The 22324-nt window shown below is 47.8% G+C and overlaps 1 protein-coding gene across 2 annotated transcripts in view; it reads left to right on the plus strand.

The window, feature by feature from the left end:
- LOC142463472 (uncharacterized) overlaps nt 1-22324 on the plus strand; it is a 233811-nt gene that overhangs the window by 116775 nt on the left and 94712 nt on the right. For both annotated transcript variants that reach the window (XM_075566294.1, XM_075566301.1), the window contains exon 9: nt 7722-7799. In XM_075566294.1, the coding sequence (XP_075422409.1) occupies nt 7722-7799 (78 nt within the window). The remainder of the gene's footprint in view (nt 1-7721; nt 7800-22324) is intronic.

Genomic DNA, 22324 nt, shown 5'->3' on the forward strand with positions numbered 1-22324 from the left:
GACACTCTGCAGAGGCGTACAACATCTGGAGAAAGCCCACAAATTGTGGGCCGCAGCCAAACGCCTGCAGGGTCTGCATAAGGTAACGGTGATCCACTATGTCAAACGCCTTCTCTTGATCTAGGGACAGGAAGGCGAGTGATAGACCAGTCCTCTGTGCGTAGTGCATCAGGTCCCGGACCAGAAAGATGTTGTCATGAACACTCCTGCCCGGGACAGTATAGGACTGGTCAGGGTGAATCACCTCTGCCAGCACGGACTTGAGCCTCAGCGAAAGCGCTTTGGCTACGATCTTATAGTCCGTGTTGAGCAGTGAGACCGGTCGCCAGTTAGAGATCTGGCGGAGATCTCCCTTCTTCGGCAGCAGAGACAGTATTGCCTGCCGACACGAAAGGGGCATCTCACCGGTCTCCAGGGCTTCGGCTAGGACCTCGGTGAAATCAGGTCCCAGCATCTCCCAGAAAAAACGGAAGAACTCCACAGTCAGCCCGTCTAGCCCCGGCGTTTTTCCGTGGGACATGAGATTGAGGGCTTCAGAGAGCTCGGCCACAGTCAATGGTAACTCAAGCCGCTCCCTTCCATCCTCACCGACCGTGGGAAGCCCCTCCCATAAGACCCTGCATTTATCTGGCTGGATGGACTCCGGAGAGAAAAGATTTACATAGAATCTCCGGGTTCTGTCCCGGATGCTCTCCGGGTCAGTCAGAGGGGTACCGTCCTCTGCCAACAAGCAGGTGATATGTCTACGGTTTCCCCTCTTTTTCTCCAGCGCGTAGAAGAGGCGCGACCCGCGATCCATCTCCCGAAGGAAGTGGATGCGGGATCGCACATACGCCCCCCGAGCTCTATGATCTTCCAAGTCCCGGAGAGCGCACTTCCCCTCCACGTATGCACTCTGCAGGTCCCGGTCTCCCGCCACAGACAGCCGCTTCTCGAGATCGAGCACCTCCTCCCTGAGGGCCCCGATCTCAGCATCGCGCCGCTTGCTGGCACCTCTGGTGTGCTCCTGACAAATGAGGCGCAGATGAACCTTGCCCACGTCCCACCACTGCTCTAACGTGACAAAGTCTGATCTGCAGCCTCTCCAGGCCATCCAAAAGTCTCGGACCGACGTCGCAAACCCCTTGTCCTCCAACAATGTATTGTTGAAGTGCCAATATGCGGCCGAGGGTGCTGCAGGTTGCAGCATTACCGTCACGGACGCACAATTGTGGTCCGAAAACGGCGCCAGCCTAATGGCACTGGACTGGGCTCGTGACAGGCTGTGGCTGGATATATACAGCCTGTCGATCCGGGACCAGGACATCCGTTCACCCCTAAACACCCTAACATGGGTGAACTCAGTGGATGCCTCGGGATGTTGTTCTCACCAGACGTCTACCAAGGAGTAGCGGGTGATGACCTCCCGCAAGGCCGACGCAGAACACGGGTGTGGCTCCGGGCCATTCCGGTCTTTCAGAGCCTCGAGGGTGCAGTTGAAATCACCTCCGAGCACCACGTGTTCGTCCGCGTCGACTGTCTCCAGGTATTCAGACATTCTGATGAAGAACTGCCTTCTCAGGGGTCCGGTGGCAGGAGCATACACGTTCAAGAAATTAAACGTGTAGTCCTCGTGCCGGACCCTGAGACGTAACAGGCGACCTGGAACAACAGTTTTGGCAAGCAGGAGCTCTGATTGAAATGACTCAGAGAACAGGGTCACCACCCCACTAGATGACGAAGTGAGGTGGCTAAAGAAGACCTTGCCTCGCCACTCCAGATGCCAGCTGGCTTCAGCCTCTGGAGTGGTATGGGTTTCCTGCAGGAAACTCACAGAATACTTTCCCGTCTGTAAAAAGGAGAGTACCTGGAACCTGCGAAACCCGTCCTTACAGCCATTCACGTTAAGTGTACCGATGCTCAAAGCCATTGGTAATCAGGAGTTTTGCTTTCCACAGGCGCTCAGGGAGCTACACCCCGAGAAGCTTTTATGTGGTCTCGCATCAATTTATGAAATTTCAGGACACGAAGATGGATAGGCCCAGAGATTTTGGCCTTGTGGTTAGCCCTAATGTATACTAAGAGAGAGTGGAGAATGACCGAGGCATCCTTCCACCTTCCAAGGGCCAACTGCACCTTCGTGGTTCCGTGTATGCAGAGGGTATCCTCCAGGAAACCATCTAGCTCCTGGGCAGGGATAATGGGGGTCAAAGAGTCCACCGCCTCCGCGGCGCCAGAGGACTCCTCACTGAGCCCCAACTCCCCGAGCTCCTCTTGACTGAAAAACTGGGGATCCCCGCCCTTCCCTGCGGGGGCCTTTCTCAGCCTTAAAGTGGGTCCCCTCCTCTGTGATTCCACGAGGGGGTCCACTATATCCTCCACATCCAACCCCGGGGTGCTATGTTCAGGGGTAGCTGGTGGTGGCATGGAGGAGGTAGCGGTCTCTCTAGTGTCCTCGGGGGCCAACGAGGCACACAGTGCCCTCCTGGTCTCCTCTACCACCATGCGAACAAACGGGATGCCACGGGCGTTCGCATTAATCGCGGGAGGGCACTTTTCAGCAAGTACCTCATAGGGAGGGTCCAGCCCAGCAGTCGCCTCCAACAAAGTGCCCAACCAAAACTCCTCACCAGGAGAGCTCACATCTGGCATCTCCCAGATGCAAAATGAAGTGCTCGCTAAAACACCCTCACCCACACCCGCCTCCCCCGCTCCATCCTCCAAACTCCCAACCACGGGGGTCAGCCCTACCCATCCCCTTCTTCCGGTGACACAAACTGGGGCTCAGCCTCAGGTGTGCCACCCGAAGGCGGCACAGCCAGAGGGGGATCCTGGCCGACCTTCGAGTCCCCGAAGACAACTGCGTCCGGCGCGGCAGATTCACCGAAACACAAGTCCCCGGGGGATGTTCTCCAACTGGGAGGGGTGTTGGAAGGCTTCCCAACGTCCATTTCTAGGAGCAAAGCCTCATGTTGTTGAGCACTTTGATCTTCCACCCCAGGGATGCCGGGTACCTCCTCCTGCATTCCCTCCAGATCTTCGAGGGGGGGGACTGCATATTTATGGGGTCCGGCTTACACTGGCTAATCCTAACCTGTGGGCCGGACAGGGCCACCCTGTGCGGAATTGATGTTGCATTCCGCTTAGGAGACTTCTGAGGGTGAACGTAATACAGTTCACCATCCTCGCCCTCCTCAATCACCCTCTTGTTCTTAGTTTTTTCTTTCCTCTTCCTGGGGATTGATTCCCCAAAAAAAGGTACCGCTACCTCCTCAGCGGGAGCTTCCTACCGCTTCCCCGCACCCTGTACAATGCTTACATTGGGGGTAGGGTGCTCCTGGGGGGAGACAGCGACAACAGAGGGTGACTTCTTCAGGGTGACTCTTTTCTTCTCCCTCTTTTTCCTGGGGAGAAGTGCAGACGTTACCGCCCGAGATGGGGCAACGACATCAGCTGCGGTCCCAGGGGGGACCTGGGCCCCTGAAGGCTCTGCCGCGGTGGGCGCAGCGGTACAGGGTGTCTCCTCCCGGGGGAGGACAGTGACAACAGAGGGAGGCCGCTCCAGGGCGACCCCCTCACCCTCTCTCCGCTCCCTGGTGAAAAGTGCAGATGTCACTGCTCGAGACGGGGCAGCGACATCTCCTGCGGTCCCAGGGGGGACCTGGGCCCCTGAGGGCCCCGCCCCGGTGGGCGCAGCGGCACAGGGTGTCTCCTCCCGGGGGGGGACAGCAACAACAGAGGGTGGCCGCTCCAGGGCGACTCCCTCCCTCCGCTCCCCAGGGAGAGGTGCAGATGTCACTGCTCGAGAAGGGGCAGCGACATCTCCTGCGGTCCCAGGGGGGACCTGGGCCCCAGAGGACCCCTCTGTGGTGGGCGCAGATGTCACTGTTCGAGATGGGACAGCGACATCTGCTGCGGTCCCAGGGGGGGGCTGGGCCCCCGAGGGCCCCGCTGTGGTGGGCGCAGACGTCACTGTTCGAGATGGGACAGCGACATCTCCTGCGGTCCCAGAGGGCACCTGGGCCCTCGAGGGTTTTTCCTTCTCCCTCTGTTCTTTGGGGAGAGGTACAGACATCACTGTTCGGGATGGGACAGCGACATCTCTTGTGGTTCCAGAAGGCACATGGGCCCCCGAGGGCCCCGCTGTGGTGGGCACAGCGGCACCGGGTGTCTTGGCAGAGGGAGGGGCGGGTGCAGGAGCTGAAGTGGGATTTCTATTCCCTTTGGGGCAACTCCTACGAGTGTGCCCCAGCTCCTTGCAAAAATAGCACCTTACCCCCTCCGTGCCATAGTACACGGTGTATGTTATGCCCTCGTAGGGCACCCCAAAATAACCCTCCACAGATTCTGTGCTCCCCGGCAGCAGCACTTGTACCTGCCGCCTAAATGTGAGCACGTGCCTCAGCGCTCTATCCCTGCAGCCCAGCGGAATTTTTGTTATGGGAGATTTAATATCTCCCAGGGCTTGCAGGCGTGGGCGCATGAGGCTGTCTGGGATGAAGGGGGGCACATTGGACAGGATGATTTTTGTGCCTAACCCCTCCATGGGTTCTATGGGGATGTAGGTCCCCCCTACACTGATGCCTTTCTGCACCTGGGTGTGGGTGGCAGCCAGCGTACGGAGGAAGAAAATGCCCCTCCCATACATCTTGCTGGCCGCCACCACAGCAGAGGGACCCACAACGTCTGCCACAGCCCTCACATAGATCTCCATGTTGAGGCCAGGTGACATTGGGCACCTCACCCCAAGCTTCCTGCTCACACTGGGCGTGGCCCCAGTGTTGTTGTTGTTGGGGTCAACGCCTGCAGCTGCCACCTGCGCCCATGTTGGAACTGGGACTGCAGGGGTTAAACTGACAACAGGAGCCGGGGGAGGTGTGGCCAAGGCACTGGATGTACCAGTCCTAGGGCTGTGGTTATTGATTCTAGGGGCCCCAGTTTTTGGAGTCCGATGTCCAGGTGTGGCCCCCGTTACTGCACTAGTCCTATTCCCCCCAGGCATGATAAAATAAGCCTCTAAGTAAGGGGAGGAAATAGTGCTTAGGGAGAGAGATGCAGAGAGGAAACTGTCCCTTTAAGAACCAATTAACTATCTCTGCACAGGGAGTGGAAGAAAAACAGCTTTTTAAAAACCTGCTGTAATCTTTTCTTTTCTCCCCTTATTAACTCTCTCTCTTACAAGAAACCACACCACAATATTGAAGGTCTTAAAGTAAGACACAGCTCCCAAAAATTGCAAATGATAAAAGGAAATCAGGCTTAAATTAAAGTGAAACTAGAAGTAAAATAAACAGCCAGGGGTAGGGGAGGAGAGAGGGTCTGAGACTACAGTTTCCAGCCAGCCTCTTACACGTTTCGGGCCGTCGCCCTTTATTCTCTTTGATAAAGGGCAACGGCCCGAAACGCGTAAGAGTTTTTTTATCTATCCCATACCATGATGTCTACCATGGATTAAAGGATTTTTATTTACTCACCAGTGTCTAGCCCCCTCCTTCCGTTGCTGTGCTCCGTTTTTCCATTGAGGAACTTTTCCCTCCTATATAGAATAAAGCATTAAAGCAGCAAAACATGAAAAATCCTATTAAAAAAATTAATAAATCAGTTCTGTAGTATTAGATCATACTGTGCATTTTGTTTAAATCCTGCCATTTTTAATGATTTGTTAAATGTACTGATCATCCTGTGGTTGCTGTAGCAACCATTTACAAAGTCATATCCGCTTCCTCTTTTTAAACAGGCTCTCACACACCTTTTTGAGCTCTGCCATTTGGCAATAAAGTATCACAAACAGATCTGTTGCTGTGTTTCAAACAGCACACTGTCTAAGTACTCTGAAAGCTGTAACAATAATATGTTACTCTTAGTAATATAATGTTACATATCAGCTGCAACATTTCACTGACTGCGGCACAAAGTTAGAAGGTGGCCATTAAGTTAGTCAAGGATTTTGACAGAATAATAACAGGAGCCCTAACGATTGCCAGATTTGGTAAGAATGTAGAATTATATATTGTCACTTGCATTACATATAAAAATTAGAAGGGAAAAAGGAGGGTGGGGGGGGAATGTAGCGCTTTAAATGGCTTATTCTGTATACGCCCATACGGTTGATGGACTGAAAACAGCCTGAAATTCCCCATTGAAGTCAATGGGGAATTTTGACAGAAAACTGCCTGATTGGGGGATACAGAATAAGCTGTATTCAGGATCTCCCAAAAGACAAAATGGTAAACAGAGAATTGGAAGTAAAACTGTGCATGGTTTCCATCATAAACATATAGCCAAATACAATATTATGTCACCAGGTACATCCTGGAAGACAGGAAGGAAAAGTATTCGAAGGATTGAAATATATCAAGGGTACTAATAAAGTGCAAGGTTTAATTGGGGCACTATTGCACGGATGCTCCCATAGATAGTGCACTGATCGACACTCCATGTAATGAATAACCCACATTGTCCTGAAAAGCAGTTTCTTTTGATCCCTCTGCGATCAGCACTATCGCAGCCAAATGAATTAAGCTTTCAAGACATACAGCAGCACGGGAATGATTAGATAGACCTTACAGTTACTGCCGTCAGGCTCTATGCTTTTGTTACATACAGTTTTGCTTATTTTATTTTTTTATATGGAGTGGGCTGTCAGTAGTGAAAAAATATATTTAAAAAATAGCTTGTACACAAAAAGCATGCATTAAAAAATATATATAACATTTTTAATTAAGCAGTATTACGTATTTGTGTGCCTCAAGAAAACATGCCATAATCTTTATATATAACTCATTTGGTAATATCATGTGTGTATCTCATCTACTCTTAAAACCGATCTTTACCTGTCCACAATGGTCAGATACTGCACAATATTTTACCTTTACCTGTTACTTTAACTCACCCTACTAAATAACAGTAATTAATAAACTAATAGAAGCTTAAGTTGTTTGTTTATAAATTTAGTATATAAAATAATAAAATATGTTGTAACATAAATTATTATGTCTATAATGGAACAGTATTTTCAAAATTAGAATGAGTGATTGTAACGCTAGTCTTTGAATGTTTTTAATGCATTATTCTGCCTTGATTTGATTCCTCAGTTCCTAGTAAATGCCCTTTGATAAATCAATGATACTATATTTGAACCAAAGCAGTTTGGCAGAACCTTGGTGCCTATTAATTGTTTTGCTATTTAATTATAAAGGGAGACTGAGACTTCAAATTCGATGATTTAGATGTGAGTAGCAGTATGATTTGAAAAAAATTAAGCAACCCTAAATGTTGTGTACTGTAAACTTGACTAAGGTCTTAATTCAATATGCAGTGAAGTTTCTTCTCCAAAGCAGGCAAAGTCCTGAGTTTCAGTAATATGAATAATAAACACTGTACAGTGGAGGATATGTGTCACTTTTTTACCCACCATCATTTATATAATGGTTGGTTGAATAATATGACTGGAATTCTGCGACTTCCCTGCGGGGAAGAAGCATCGTTACTGCATATGGAATAAGGTCCCAAGAGAGAAAATGACTCATGTACTGTAAATGTAATATTATGTTGTATAAAAATGTCCCTGACATACTGTACTTCTGGAGTTACTTGGAACCAACAAATATGGATCTTCTAAAATGAATGACAATTAAATGACCAATTAATGAATTGCCAATTCCTGTGTTTATTGCGAAACCTACTAAGCAAGAAAGTAGTACTCTTTTTTTGTAATTCCTTTTTTCTTTTATTCCGGACAGGAATCTCCCACTGTTGTTATCATGGCCTTCAGAAAAACTAGATCTTCTTGTTCATTGTTCCCTGCAAAGAAATTACAGGTCAGAAATCACAATAGTAATTAAATCTGCTGCTTTAAGATTAAAACCATTATGCCATTAGGACCACCTCTCTAGACGAGAACATGCTGAAGGAGGCTATTACAATGAGATTGAAAGGAAGATGACGATATTAAAAGCAGAGGGGAGGAAATTATGTCTTCAGACAAAAACAAATCTTGATCTGTAATTAATTACACTAAATATAAAAATAAATGTAAATATGGCTGTTTTCAACATCTCCATATGCAATTGCTCCATGAAGAATTTCTGCCATCCTTATATCCTTTTGATTGATGAGGTTATCAAGGTCCATTTGTGCATATGAGTATTGTGCATTCATACACTGATTTATTCATATCATTCTGCTCTGTAGATGGTCAATGCCGCTATTCATCTATCTATTTATTGCATCCATTGAATTAGTTTGGACAAGTAATCTGTATGCAACTGTATCCAGTGGAACCTGGAAATGGCATTGAGTGTGGGGCGTAAGATTGCTGCTTGATATAAAGGCATGCTCCTATTCTTTCTTGTGATTGACAATATGCTGTAAACCTGAAATATTGAAGAGGACAAAATACTAAAGCATAGATTTACTGAAGGTCATTATTGTGGTGTTAAAATGTAGCATTAAAAAAAATAATGGCATCACAGCGATTAATTGTTACAATTACCACTGTACTGTATCTACATCCAACTATTTAATCATAAATGGGTTGTGACGTTCATTCTCATTTACACACTTAAAAATGGTGTTAAATAACCGCAGCGATAAAAATAAGTGTTAACTCGTGTAATCTGTGTGAAGCTATAATATAGATCACACTTTTTTACCATAGTATTATGTAATAGGATTTCTACCAAAACCCTATAGTAGAAAATTATTTAAACAATTAATTGCAGAGGAATGCCTTAAGGCATCAAAGGTTTTAGCATACAATATAAACACCCAGCAAATGCAACACAAAAATCATCTATATGTGTAAACATTAAGCTTTTATTAGCCCAAGTGTCCAGCTAGCTATGGGTTTGCCATGTCTAATTGGATACTTTGGCTTCCAAGTGGGTTAATTTCTTGAGAAATTAATATTGTTACTATTACTGTTACACCTCTTCCCCCGACCAACAGAAGAGGGGACACACAAAGTGTCCTAATGTTTGGCAGGTGTTGTATTAAAGTGCAAATGATGCTTAGCGGCTTTTATTACCTTGTCTCTCAGGGTATTGGTATCCGTGGTGTGGTAAGCAAATGAATGGAGGGCGCCAGTAACTTTTCTTAAACGTTGTTATTAACAGGAATAGTCCGATACATCTTCTTTGGAATTCTCCGGCAGCATTCCCACAGAGGCACAATTCTTTACTTTGTTATCCACCTTGCAGTGCAAAACAACAATAGATGATGGTGGTACCTCACCACTGAGATCCATGGGAAGGGTGCCATGTCACCTAAGCATTCACCCCATCACTTGGGACAGACCTGGATAGATTCTTTCCCTCCTGTAATTCCCTGCTGATACTCCAGGCCTTAACTAGGACCCTAGTCTGAAGTTCCTGTATTCCCCTATTGTGGATGGAACAGATCTTAGGGCCTTATAGTGGGACCCTATTTCTTTAGTGAAAACTTCCCTGTTCCCAGTGGGGAGCCTGTATTTCTATATCTCCTACATGTCTAGGGAGCCTAGCAAAACAACAAAAGGGCTTCTACCCCAGTTACATCAGTACTTCATTATGTACAGATGAGACCCCTCTTTTTCTATTTTTTGTAATTACCTTTTAGGATGAGTAGGTGGATTATCCATTAGTTTTTTTTATATGTATGTAACATTGTTTCCCCCACCCAGTGGGAGATTTGGCTTTACTACGTATGTGGTGCATGATACCTTCTGGTAAACAGGAGGGCTGAGTCGTCCGCCGATGGTAGTGGGGACACAGGATCAGGTTTCTGGGGTACATTACCCACATCTTTAGCAGTGCAGCGCCTCCATCTGCTGTAGGCTCCAGGGAACTGAAGATGATCTCCCACGGTAGAACCGATTACCTCTCCCCCCAGTAAGGTCACACACCAGGCCGGAGGTATAATAACAGGAACGGTTTATTGTCTCTCTCTGTGCAGCACAGTACACGGCAGGGTTCTGCCCAATACAGCAACTGTCAGCTACTCACTGAATGATGGTCCTTGGACCTTCATTACAGGCCAAGGGCACCCGCAGCAGTCCCAGCTCTTCCCTGCCCCTCTATCAGGGGCAGAGGTATGGTACACACTCACTCTCCCCCGGAGGGAAGAGGACCAGAGTAGGCCTAATAATCAGGTTCTTGGCTGTGTGACCTGCCCCTCTCAAGTAGGTAGAGGCACTCCCAAATTTGTGGTGGCACTGCCCTTAAGTACAGCCAGGTGGAGGGCACCAGGTCCGTCTCATGATTGGTCATGCTCAGGCCTGATGTCACTGCCTCCTGCTGTCACTCAAGTGCAGCACCAAAGAGGGGGAAACCCCCATATCAATTACTGGCAAGGCCTGCTTGTACCAGGACTTAGTGCCAGGTGGAAAAGCCGATTAGTAGCCATAGATGGCATGGCTACATGCTCCCTGTGGTGGAATCCCAACATCCTCGCTTGGGTCCAAATTTTCGGGTACCATCCTTAAAGGTAACCTGAATATACAGTAAAAAGAGAACATTTCACATAAGTATTATTACATTTAATATACATGATAACATTTATTGTGGCCATAGTACATTACAGCTTACTAGAACCATTTAGCAGCTTTATTTGACTACAACCATAAAATGGCTACCTTACAGAACAAGGGTTCCTCCCAACATGGAGAACCTTATCAATAATAGTGCTCAGGATCCGGCTTCCTGACTAAGGCTCCAGTACTGTCAGATACTGTAACTGAAAATACCCTCTTAGGGTAGTCTGCGCACGGCATGATCCACTTGGTTTAAAGCGAGAGTATAACGATATTCTTGGTAGCATACTGAACACCCACAACCAGGCAATACTTTAGGCATGGATGCTAGGGGTCTGGGAGTGTCATGCTGGGACAATTCTTTAAAGCATTTCCCGGAGCTGTCATCCCCTTCTTCTACACTATACCAATTCTCGTCTCGGACCTCAGAAGCCCAATTCTCTCTAGAACTATTGGACCCCAAATTTTACTCAGAACTATCAGTATCCCACCCAGGAATATGGTTATTATGAGTAGGTGATTCCCCTAATCCCTCATAGGACTGCTACTCCACCATGATCTCATGATCCCAGGGCGGTGAAACATAAGGCGCAAAAGACACAGAGATAACAAAGTTAATTACTCTACACATGATATCCTTAAAGGCTGTGTTAGAGAATGCCCTTGAGTATTCATCCTCGTCGGAGCTAAATTCCACCTCCTCATTATCGGAACCCATTTCAAACTCAATTTCCCCTTCCCATGGTTGGTGAAAATAGAGTAATGACGTTTGGCGATTCCTGGCCACCCTCGCAGAAACCGGGACCACATAGGGTTTTACCAGGGCAGTAGGTACAATATTAACAACATTATCAGGAGTCACAGAGTCCTGAACTTGACCCACCCTCTGGTATTCTTTTGCCGAGTCAAGTATACGAATGATCTTGGGAAAATCGGGCATAGGCAAAAGCACAGGAGCACACATTTTGGCCCTAAGTCCATCCATGTGTGTCCGCATAGAGTGAACAAAGTGTCCCAGGCCAGTGCCTGACAAGGCAATACTCACCGGATTAGGAATTGGCTTCTTCTAATCCACCCGGCAGTCGCCGTAGCAGTGACATCCTCTCCAGAATATCTCGCGGGCTCCTGGGGCAAGTCCAGGCCCCGCACCAGAAGTGCATCGACATCCGGTCTTGGAGGAATCATGTCACCGTCGTCCTCTGCGTAGAGGTCATGGCCATCCAAGGCCTTTTCTCCGGAAGTCTCCACCGGTTCTTGCTGGGAGTAAAGAGGTGGTCTCTCACGCTCTGCTGCTGTGCTGGAACCTTGGTCTCTCTCTGTGTAGTACAGTACACGGCAGGGTTCTGCCCAGTACAGCAACTGTCAGCTACTCATTGTAGGATGGTCCCTGGTCCTTCACTACAGGCCAAGGACACCCACAGCCAGTCCCAGCTCTTCCCTGTCCGTCTATCAGGGGCAGAGGTATGGTACACACTCACTCTCCCCCGGAGGGAAGAGGACCAGAGTAGGCCCAATAATCAGGCTCTTGGCTGCGTGACCTGCCCCTCTCAAGTAGGTAGTCGAACTCCCGAATTTGGGGCGGTACTGCCCTTAAGTACAGCCAGGAGGAGGGCACCAGGTTAGTCTCATGATTGGTCATGCCAAGGCCTGATGTCACCGCTTCCCGCTGTCACACAAGTGCAGCACCAAGGAGGGGGAAACCCCTATATCAACTACTGGCAAGGACTGCTTGTACCAGGATTTACTGCCAAGAGGAAAAGCAGATTAGTAGCCATAGATGGCATGGCTACATGTATATAGATGTTCCCAGCACTTCATTGAGAAAAATAGCACAATCCATGAAATAGAATAGCAAAAAAAGGGGGGACCCCTTGTTAATCATTTTGGGCAAAATCTCTTTAAACTAAGTTCTTATTGTATTCATGATTTAAACCTAAAAGATAACTTATTCACTATCTTTTTTTCCCCATTATGTATACACGTATCTTTGTAAACCTTTTTAAAGTAAAACATCTTTTTTTGCTATGCTATTTCATGGATTGTGCTATTTTTCTCAATGGAGTCCCTGGGAACATCTCTATGCACACAGATTATTTGTCTGTCCTGGGCCTGGTGAGTAAAGGGGCAGAGGAGCCCCTGCTGGCAAACCTTGCAGAGGGGGTCTACAGAAGGTGTTGCAGAGGGGGCCTGCTGGAGGCTGACAGTGGAGGTGCTTGTCTGAGGCAGCATGCTGCAGGCAAGTGGAAAGAAGGCTCCCCTGACAGGCACCTCTGTAGGCAGCCTCCAGTAAGCAGCTCATCAGGCCCCTTCCAGAGGCTTCTAACAGGCCCCCAATCCTCCTGTGCAACACGTATGCTCCTTTCTCCCTTCCTCCCCCTTCCACTCTTCCCTCTGTTTGTCTGTCACTGTCCTGTCTCTCCCTCAATCTCTCTCTATCCCCTCCCTCTCCCCCTTTCTTCTCCCCTCTCTCCACCTCTTCTCTCTCTTCTCTCTCCCCCTTCTCTCTCTCCCCCTCTCTCTCTGTCGCTCCCCCCCTTATCTCCATCCCTCCCCGACCCAATCCCCCCAACCCATATCTTTTTCTCCCCTCCCCCCCCTCAGGGACCGCCAGTGCGCCGGTGGGAGGAGTTAATGGAGAGGGGCCCTGTTCCTTTCATTTGTCCTGAGCCCCAAGATTTCTGTTGGTGATTCTGGAGTAGGGGGTCCCCTTTAGTTTCCGTGACACCCACTAATTGTTTATAGGACTACATTAATCGGGTTGTGGTGCTGTCGGATCCACTTACTAGACATATTATCCCTTAGCTTTTTGTTGCATGAAGTGCAATTTTTTTTTTCTTTATTTAACTTTTACCTAAGTTGTTTCTTTTTCCTTCTTTTATAGGGTTTATTTGATCCCCATTTGTCCAGTCCAGAGAATAGAGACCATATTTAGTTCTTTGCGAAGGATATATAAATGAAAACATTGCACAGACACTAGGTGATATACTCCCATAGTTGTCAGTGCAAGATACCATTTCTGAAATGTTTAAAAGAATTATAATGATGAATGTTGCAATAATCTTTGTTCGGTAAAACAACAGAGAGCCAGTGGGTAAGTCAGGCATTCTTTTAACATCCCTCATACACACAGAAATGTACCTTTATGAAATATGTATTTATGCCAGGTAATCACTGGACATTTGTGACTGTCTAAAGAAGTTATCATTTTCATGCTCTGAATTTCTGAGCAAACGAAGTCCAGGATTCAGGTAATTGAATCTGCGTTAATAACTTGCATTATGAAAATACATGAACGCAATATATCTTTGTGTCCGATTCACTAAATATGTTATATGCACGATTATTATGCGATACGGAACACATTTGCATTCAGTTTTTTTGTGTGATATTGGAGGAGATCCGTGATTGACATTACTGTATTGCCTTTACACCATTATCATCAACAATTAGTAAAGTTTGCTACCATATATTTTTTTATTTATTTATAAAAATGTTTTACCAGGAAGTAATACATTGAGAGTTACCTCTTGTTTTGAAGTATGTCCTGGGAACAGAGTTAAGATCATTATCAAACATTATAATCATTACAGTACCTCTGATAGCAAAGTGATTTAAGCCCTTTGTTCCCAGAGATACTATCAGTGGATTGCAAAGAAATTCCTTGCAGGTCCCTGCGGCATCCCAAAGGGGGTTACATTAAACAAAATCCTCAGACAATAAATGGACATAAACCCATAAAAAAATAGTAAATCAACATTTTCAGTATTACTCCTTAGTAGCCAAAGTGTCCACTTAAAGCTGCAGTTCAGTCTTTTTTTTTTTTTTTTAATTTTTTTTTTTACTTCAATAGTTTCACGTGGGCAATCTCTAATTACCTAAAGAACTATATAGCTGCCGGTCAATTCGTTCTCCGTCTATTGATTGGCAAAGTTTGGCGACATCTTTAAATATGGGGAATGTAAATCGTTGTTATAGGAACAAGCATGCTTGTTAAAATAGAATACAAGAAAATTGGTCTTTCAAAGTTGTTTTTTTTAAAACAGAAACTACAGTTACTACAGAACTGATTTATTAAAAAAACACACACATGCAGGATATTGCCTGAACTGCAGCTTTAAAAATGACCCTTGAATGACCCTTAGCTGGCCCTAAGTTGTAATACTAAGATTTAACACTGTCCCTATTCTAATATCCATAACACTAACTAACATGACCCCAAAGGTATTAACATAAGCCCTTTTGGTTAAAAATAACTGTAGCGCTGTTTCCCCCACCCTATAGGAGATGTGGCGGTTACTGAGTGTGTTTCTATGTGTGTGTGTGCCAGTGACACCCTGCGCACTCACCCTTCTGTATCCCAGCTCTGACTTATGTGGCTGCAAGCACGCCATCAGTAGCAATCTCCTGCTCCGTGAACCTGGCCTTCCCATTGGCACTGTAGCAGCACATATCTAATAGCCCCTGGGCATGCTGGGGATTGTAGATCCCCTGCGGACCTGCACCAGTAATCCGCTCTGCTCTGAGGGTGCTCTGCGCATGCTCGATCCCCATGCTACCTGCCACACCTCTCGCCCGCACACCACCGGCACTGGTCCCTGCCTCCGCTGCCACTCGCGGCTGCGCCGGGAGGTAAGGGGACAAAAGGGGGACCAGGAGGGACCCAGGCTATATAACATTACAAAAATATAGAAAATATACTCATGGTTTAACTTTAAATGAAGTATTAACCCATCCAGCACCATGGGAAAATACAGGGCCCTAGTCAAGTGATTAAAAGTAAATAAATAAACAAACATGCCCCACTCTCCATCTTTAGGGGCTTGCAAGGAACTAATCCAAGCAAACAAGTCTTTTTCTAATCTTTTAAGACCGAATTGGCCATGCAATTCATATAAAAATTCCCAAACCAGAAACCAAAAAATATATATACATAAATTCTATCAAACAATATGGCTCAATCCAGTGTGTTTTAATTAATAAAAATCCTAAACAATCATTACAGATATGGGTCCTTCTGGTTTTGATCATTTTTCTTTCTATACTTATTTTTCATGGAACTCTTTCTTACTTGGCTCCCAACCTACAGTACAACTGATGTTGTGCCGATGCCAGGGGGGGGGGGAGGGAGCAGGTTTATATACTGCACCGACACACTTTATTCGAGCAAATACCCGGTATGTACCTGGCAGATACCTGGAATGCGCCACTCCTAACCTCTGACAAGCCCCGTTGCATTTGCCTTCCCAGCCTGGGTTCATGCCTGGCTGATGGGCGGCTGATCTGTTAAATGATAATGATTAGGATTTAATAGGCTGCAATGCTTCGCGTGTCTACCAGATGGCATAAATTCATGAATTGTAATGCAGTTTATATATATATACTGTGCAGTATTGCAGCCAGCGGGAATAAAATGCTTCAATCCCTGCTTGGAAAATAACTCAATGTACTCGGGCAGAAAACAGTCACAAACCTCAATACACCCGGGTATACCCGAATTCGTGGGACTAGCCAAGCTCGAATAAAGTGTGTCGCCAGTGTATGGCTGACCCACCCCCTCACATGGGCACCACTAATGTGTTTCGGAACCAATCTTATTGGTTTTTCCAGTTACATGGCCTAGTAGGCAGGGATTTCTCCAAAGTTTCTTTTAAAATTAGTATTGTAAATCAACACAATGAACTGAACAATATTTAGTTTAATGAAAACATTGTTAACAATGCAGTACTAGTGTGATATGCAATGCATACTATGGCACATATGATTACTTGTACTTGTACACAGTTATTAGGAGGATCTTTAGGTAACCAGATGGATGGATAAGAGGGCAGGTTGCGGTCACTAGGCACTGTGTGATTGGTTTCGACAAGCCTCTAGGAGCGCTAGGCAGCAGCAATAGGCATGACCAGGGAGGCTGCGAGGGACCCCCTCCCCCTCCCACTTGGAACCGGTACCCACATATAACAGACAAGTAATGACAGACTCAGTTTGGAGGTATTAAAGGCCGCGGCTTTCTTTATTAACAATCATAATACTGGAGTAAGCGCTAGTCCAAGCCAGAGTGGGGTCAGAGGGTCAGCCAGGCCTTGGCCTGCTGCCCCCGTACCCGGCGACCCCTAAAGAGCCGGCCGTTGTCGCGAGTGGGTTCCCGGGTGTCAAGTTTGCTTGACCCCGCCCATTCGCTCCTACCCCCGGGCGACGCCCGCCCCGAGCCCATCTGGCAAGGACAAGCACTTACCCCCGAACTGCCGCCGCGACAGTGGCAAAACGACCAACTGAACCCTCCTGCAGGAACTTCAGTCCTTTGTTTCTCGGGATGTCTTTGGACACTGCCCTGTAAAATATGATGGTGCATGTTACAGCTTACAGGCAGTATAGACAGCTTATCACCAAGGGAATTGTAACTACTCCACGGAGTGGCCGGGGGCAAGCATCTGCCCCCGACTGTCTAGCTAATGGGGTGGGTGGGAACTTCGCCGCAGACCGGGATCAGAATGGAAGATTCGGCTCCCGGCTGCCTCTTTTGATATCCCCTTGGCCTGCCCGCACCCCCCCCCCCCCAGGGGGGGGGCGCGACGGCGGCCCAGAGATCCTAGCAAGGTGAGGGGGGAGGGGGCTTGCCCCCTGGTCATGGGCTTCCCTCGCCTAATTGGCTGGAGGGATTGCTTGACCAGGGAGGCTGCGAGGGACCCCCTCCCACATGGAACCGGTACCCACATATAACAGACAAGTAATGACAGACTCAGTTTGGAGGTATAAAAGGCCGCGGCTTTGTTTATTAACACTCATAATACTGGAGTAAGCGCTAGTCCAAGCCAGAGTGGGGTCAGAGGGTCAGCCAGGCCTTGGCCTGCTGCCCCCGCACCCGGCCAACCCCTAAAGGGCCGGCCATTGTCGTGAGTGGGTTCCCGGGTGTCACGTTCGCTTGACCCTGCCCATTCGCTCCTACCCCCGGGCGACGCCCGCCCCGAGCCCATCTGGCAAGGACAAGCACTTACCCCCGAACTGCCGCCACTCACGGCTCTATTTAAACCTCCTTAAATTAGACCGTGCCGCCAACCCCGCAAGGACCCTCTCCAGCCCCTCCTGCAAATCGTTATTGAACAAGTCCGCCCCTATCTCGGATAAGTGTGTGTCGTCGGCTCGGAACAGGCCGATTGACTTGTAGTCGAACTCGGGATGGGTGATCTGCCATCCCCCACACTGCGTCACAAACTTTCCCACCATCTTGTTCAATTTGACCCGCGCTCGGTCGACGGCGCCCGGTGCCCTTGCACCCCTCCACACTATCCTGCACACTATGTCCGACCATACGATCTGTACCCCTGGCCAACGGGTGAGTATGAGGGCTAGGTCGTGTTTTATTGAATTAACCAGCTCAAAGTAGCGTAGAGCGGCCAGATCGTTGCCCCCAACGTGGAGGAGCAGGATCTGCGGCGCCCTCCTATCCCTACCCATCACCATTAGCCGCGGGAGCAACTGAGCCCACCGCAGCCCCCTACCTCCCCCCCATACCACATTTGCCTGCTCCGTTCGCAACCCTAGGTTTGCCCAGCATGGGCGTATGATGGCCCGCTTCTCTGCCCAGTGTATAAGCGAGTCGCCGATTATCCAAGTGGTTGCGGCGTCTGTGAAGGCATAAAAGGGATGAGGGGGTTTGTCGAAGCACGCTAAATCCCAGATAATGTGGGCCTGATATAGGACCGGTATCTGTTAGACTTCCATCGCCCTATCTTTTGTATCGCAGCTACTGACAGCCCAGCGCGTGATGCTTCCATTGCCGCCCCAATCCTGAACGAATGCGTCCCGTATTGTGCTTCGTCGAGACCCTGGTGTCTTAGGCACATGCGGAAAACCCGCAGGTACTGGAATCTAGATAACGGTACCCCGTCCGCGTGAAGGAGCAGGGGACCCTGACCGTCTGGCCTGCATGCCAAGTATTCCCTGAGCGTGCTCACTGGGCAAAAATTTGACCCTGGTAGCCCTAGCAAAGATATCCACGCTCCACTTCCCCGCTGGTCTGTTTTTGACCTTTTAACATGTAGTTTTACCCATCCTTCCCCTAAGACTATGTCCTCAAACTGCATCCCTCCCTCGCCTTTGCGCGATGCGCACACCAGCTCCCCGGCTCGCAGTGCTGCGAAGAAGGCCAATGCAAACGTCAGCCGGAAAAGCTTCGCCTCGAACCCTGATAGGCACACTCTGTCTGTGGCCTGCATTAAACCCTCTAATATCGTTGGTGTCACTGGCCTTCTGCTGTCATTTGTCGCCGTCCCCTTCGTTAACCCCGCTAGCACCCTTTTGACGATAAACGCCTTCGTTGGGTCCCCCTTGCCCTCTAGCTGCAAAAAGAAGGAGACCCCTGTCACTTTTTTCCCTATGGATCCTCCCGCTAAACCCCTTGCCCTTAAGTTTAGGACAAATGATAGCAAGGTCCCAACTCCCAATATGTCGAGACCCAATTCCCCTGCCAGACTTTGATAATCGCGCCACGCTGCCGAATAGGCCCGCCACGTACCCGGAGCCAGCGATGATCGTACCAACGAGGTTACTGGGTCGTCGCCAGCTCCCACAGGTCTGCAGGGCATGGACTGACGATTAGGTCCGCCTCGGGGGCCAGTCTCCGAAACAGCGCCATCTGTAACCGGGATAAGGCATCAGCAATGTTATTCGCCACCCCCGGGACATGTCGAGCCTTGAACGCTATGTTGAATTGCAAGCATGCCAGTACGAAACTGCGCAGAAGGGACAGCACCGGCGGGGAGCGTGAGCCGAAATTGTTCACAGCTTCCACTACCCCCATGTTGTCTGTCCAAAAAATGACTTGCTTTTTCGCGAATAAGTGACCCCACAGGCGCACTGCGACGAGCAAGGGAAATAGTTCCAAGAACGCCAAGTTCTTAATGAGCGGCGTCTCCCGCCAGTGGAGAGGCCACTGCTCCGCGCACCATGCCCCATCGAAGTAGGCCCCAAAACCGACTGACCCTGAGGCGTCTGTAAACAACTGCAATTCTGTGTTGTTGGATGGGGGACCTCGCCACAAGGTTCTGCCGTTATAATCTTTAAAAAACGCAGCCACACCGCCAAGTCCTTTCAGATTTCGGCGGTGACGCGGATGAAGTGGTTGGGTCGTCTCACCCCGACCGTTGCTGCGGAGAGGCGCCTGGCGAACACCCTTCCTGCCGGCATTACGCGCGCAACAAATACTAAGTGGCCTAGCAGCGCCTGGAAGTGCCTCAATGATGTTTTCTTGAGCGCTATGAATTCGCGGAGAAGCCTGCTTAGGGCGACTAGCTTCTCCAGAGGGAGCCTGTACTCCATCGTCTCAGAGTCGATTTCTATGCCCAAAAAGGTAAGAGTGGTTGTTGGACGCACCGTTTTTTCGTCGGACAAAGGAACGCCGAACTCCCGCGCCACGGCTGAAAATTCAAACAGTCACCTAGCGCATTAGTCTGAACTCCTGGGGCCAACAAAAAGGAAGTCGTCCAAGTAGTGCATAACCCCCGCTGCTTGCACCCTCTTCCGGGCCACCCATTCTAGGAAGGTGCTAAATGTCTCGAAATAAAAACAGGAAAGCGCACATCCCATTGGTAAGCATAAGTCTACGTAGTACTGCCCCTCGAGCATGCAGCCAAGCAAATGGAAGCAATCAGGTGGACTGGCAAGAGTCTGAAGGCCGATTTGATGTCAGCTTTTGACATTAGTGCCCCTGCTCCCATCCTTTCCACCAGCGCCGCAGACCGGGAGCAGAATGGAAGATTCGGCTCCCGGCTGCCTCTTTTGATATTCCCTTGGCCTGCCCCCTCCCCCCCCAGGGGGGGGGGGGCCGCGACGGCGGCCCAGAGATCCTAGCGAGGTGAGGGGGGAGGGGGCTTGCCCCCTGGTCATGGGCTTCCCTCGCCTAATTGGCTGGAGGGATTGCTGGCTGGCAGTACCATAGAGTGAGTTGGGAAGTGCGGCCTCAGAAAAGTGTGCCAATAATATGGAACTTTGTATAAAAAATAGTCTTAATGAATAACAGCAACAGTAAGGATAATGGCGCGTGGTAACATTTACCTATAAGGCTCAGTCCCAGGTCCAAATAGGGACATTAGTTTACCGGATGTTAGGGGGGTGGGGGAAGATATATAGACTTATTCTTGTACTGGCAAGTAGCTTTTCTTTTATATAAGCGGCAGAGGTCTGCTGCACAACCGTTCCCTTAATTACCATGTCCCCTCTGAATGGGGTCACATTGTGGTCGCATGCAGCATCCAGGCCTTTGTGTCAAATTTCACTTTTATTGTTACTGACTCCTCCCAAAGAGATCCTCATTCTTAGGCTGAGTCCCCACTGGCGCTGAGCACGCTCATGCTTGGAGAGCGCTCCAAGCATGAACGCCGGGTGTCCTGCATGTACACGCGCGCGGGAGGGGGGGGGGGGGGCATTGCGAGTAGTTGAGCTTGCGGGAAAGTATGTTTTTTTTGTTTACTTAAGCGCCGAGCACGGGTGAGCGGGTGTGCCCGCGCATGAGTGGGGAATTACATTTAGCTATATAGGTAAGTAAGCGCTAGCGGGGACACAGCATTATAATAACCCAAGTGCAGGACACTCCTACTCCTAACTGCTTCATATCTGGGTGGTTGGGGGGTGGGGGGGGGTTGAGGCTAGTTATGAAAGTTAACCCCTTAGAGGCCACATTTATAAACATACACATGATCAATTCTCAATGCAATCTTAGTAATATTTAGTCTTATGCCGTGGGGATAGTGTATAGAATCTTAAAAGTACAATGAATACCTGCAACGAAGAGCTTTCAACCTAATTCTGCTGCCTGAGGCACACGGAAAGCTGACACTGGAATTCAAAACCAGATGTATTTCTGTATACTGTATTCTTGAAGGACAATGTGTGAATAGTAATTCACAATATAAAAACATGCAAATTTGAACCAAAAAATATGTACTACTTATGAGTTAATATCTAGAACTTTGAGAAATAGAGGAATGTTTAAATAAACAAGGATGATGTGAAACGTGAAACAGTGGTAACTTGAGGTTAATGCAATAACTAGATAACAAGAACAACCAATACACTGTGTTTTTTTTTAGCTTCAGTATTCTGGTTTTGCAACTGCTGCCAATTAGTGGCAGATCTTCTATGCGCTGTCCTTGCAGACTTAGAATGGTGCATGTTTCTACACATTTCCTCAACAAATATCCTTTTGGATGTCTCATTTCCTCATTATTTTATATATTTACACATAACCACTGGCACATTTCTTTTTTGAATCATAGAAACCAGAAGCTTCGAAATGTAGACTCTGCAAAGAAGCAAATTCATTATATTTAAGGTCTGAATAGCTATTTTTTAATCTCTTTTTTTTTTAGTTGCAGTTATTTTTCTTCTTTTGAAGAAGTTAGATAGTTTTATAACACTTAATTTCCATTTCATTCCTAAAGCTGATTGTTATTGTTTTTTTGTTAAATAATTCTTAATATGATTTTTAAAATAACTATCTGCACAATTCATATTTTCACTGAGAACTGCACATTGATCTATTACATTACATTGACAAATCAATAGTTATCCCTTGCATGGTTTACAAAAAAAGGTTGTTTTCAGCTGTGGTATGGGAGATAGAATCTATACATTCTTACAGAAATATAAAGCACCACAAACAAAGAGGTATAACATACAACTGGTTAAAAAAAAGTTTATATTTGGAAAGATAAATACCTTTTTTTTTAAATTTATTTTACACAAACGATAGAATGTGCTTCCAGAGTAATAACTGCAAAAACGGTAAATAAAGATAAGACAAATTGGAGACAGTAACTGTAGGGTTTTGTTACATAG

This window comes from Ascaphus truei, chromosome 1, assembly GCF_040206685.1.
Source record: "Ascaphus truei isolate aAscTru1 chromosome 1, aAscTru1.hap1, whole genome shotgun sequence".
Lineage (NCBI taxonomy): Eukaryota > Metazoa > Chordata > Amphibia > Anura > Ascaphidae > Ascaphus > Ascaphus truei.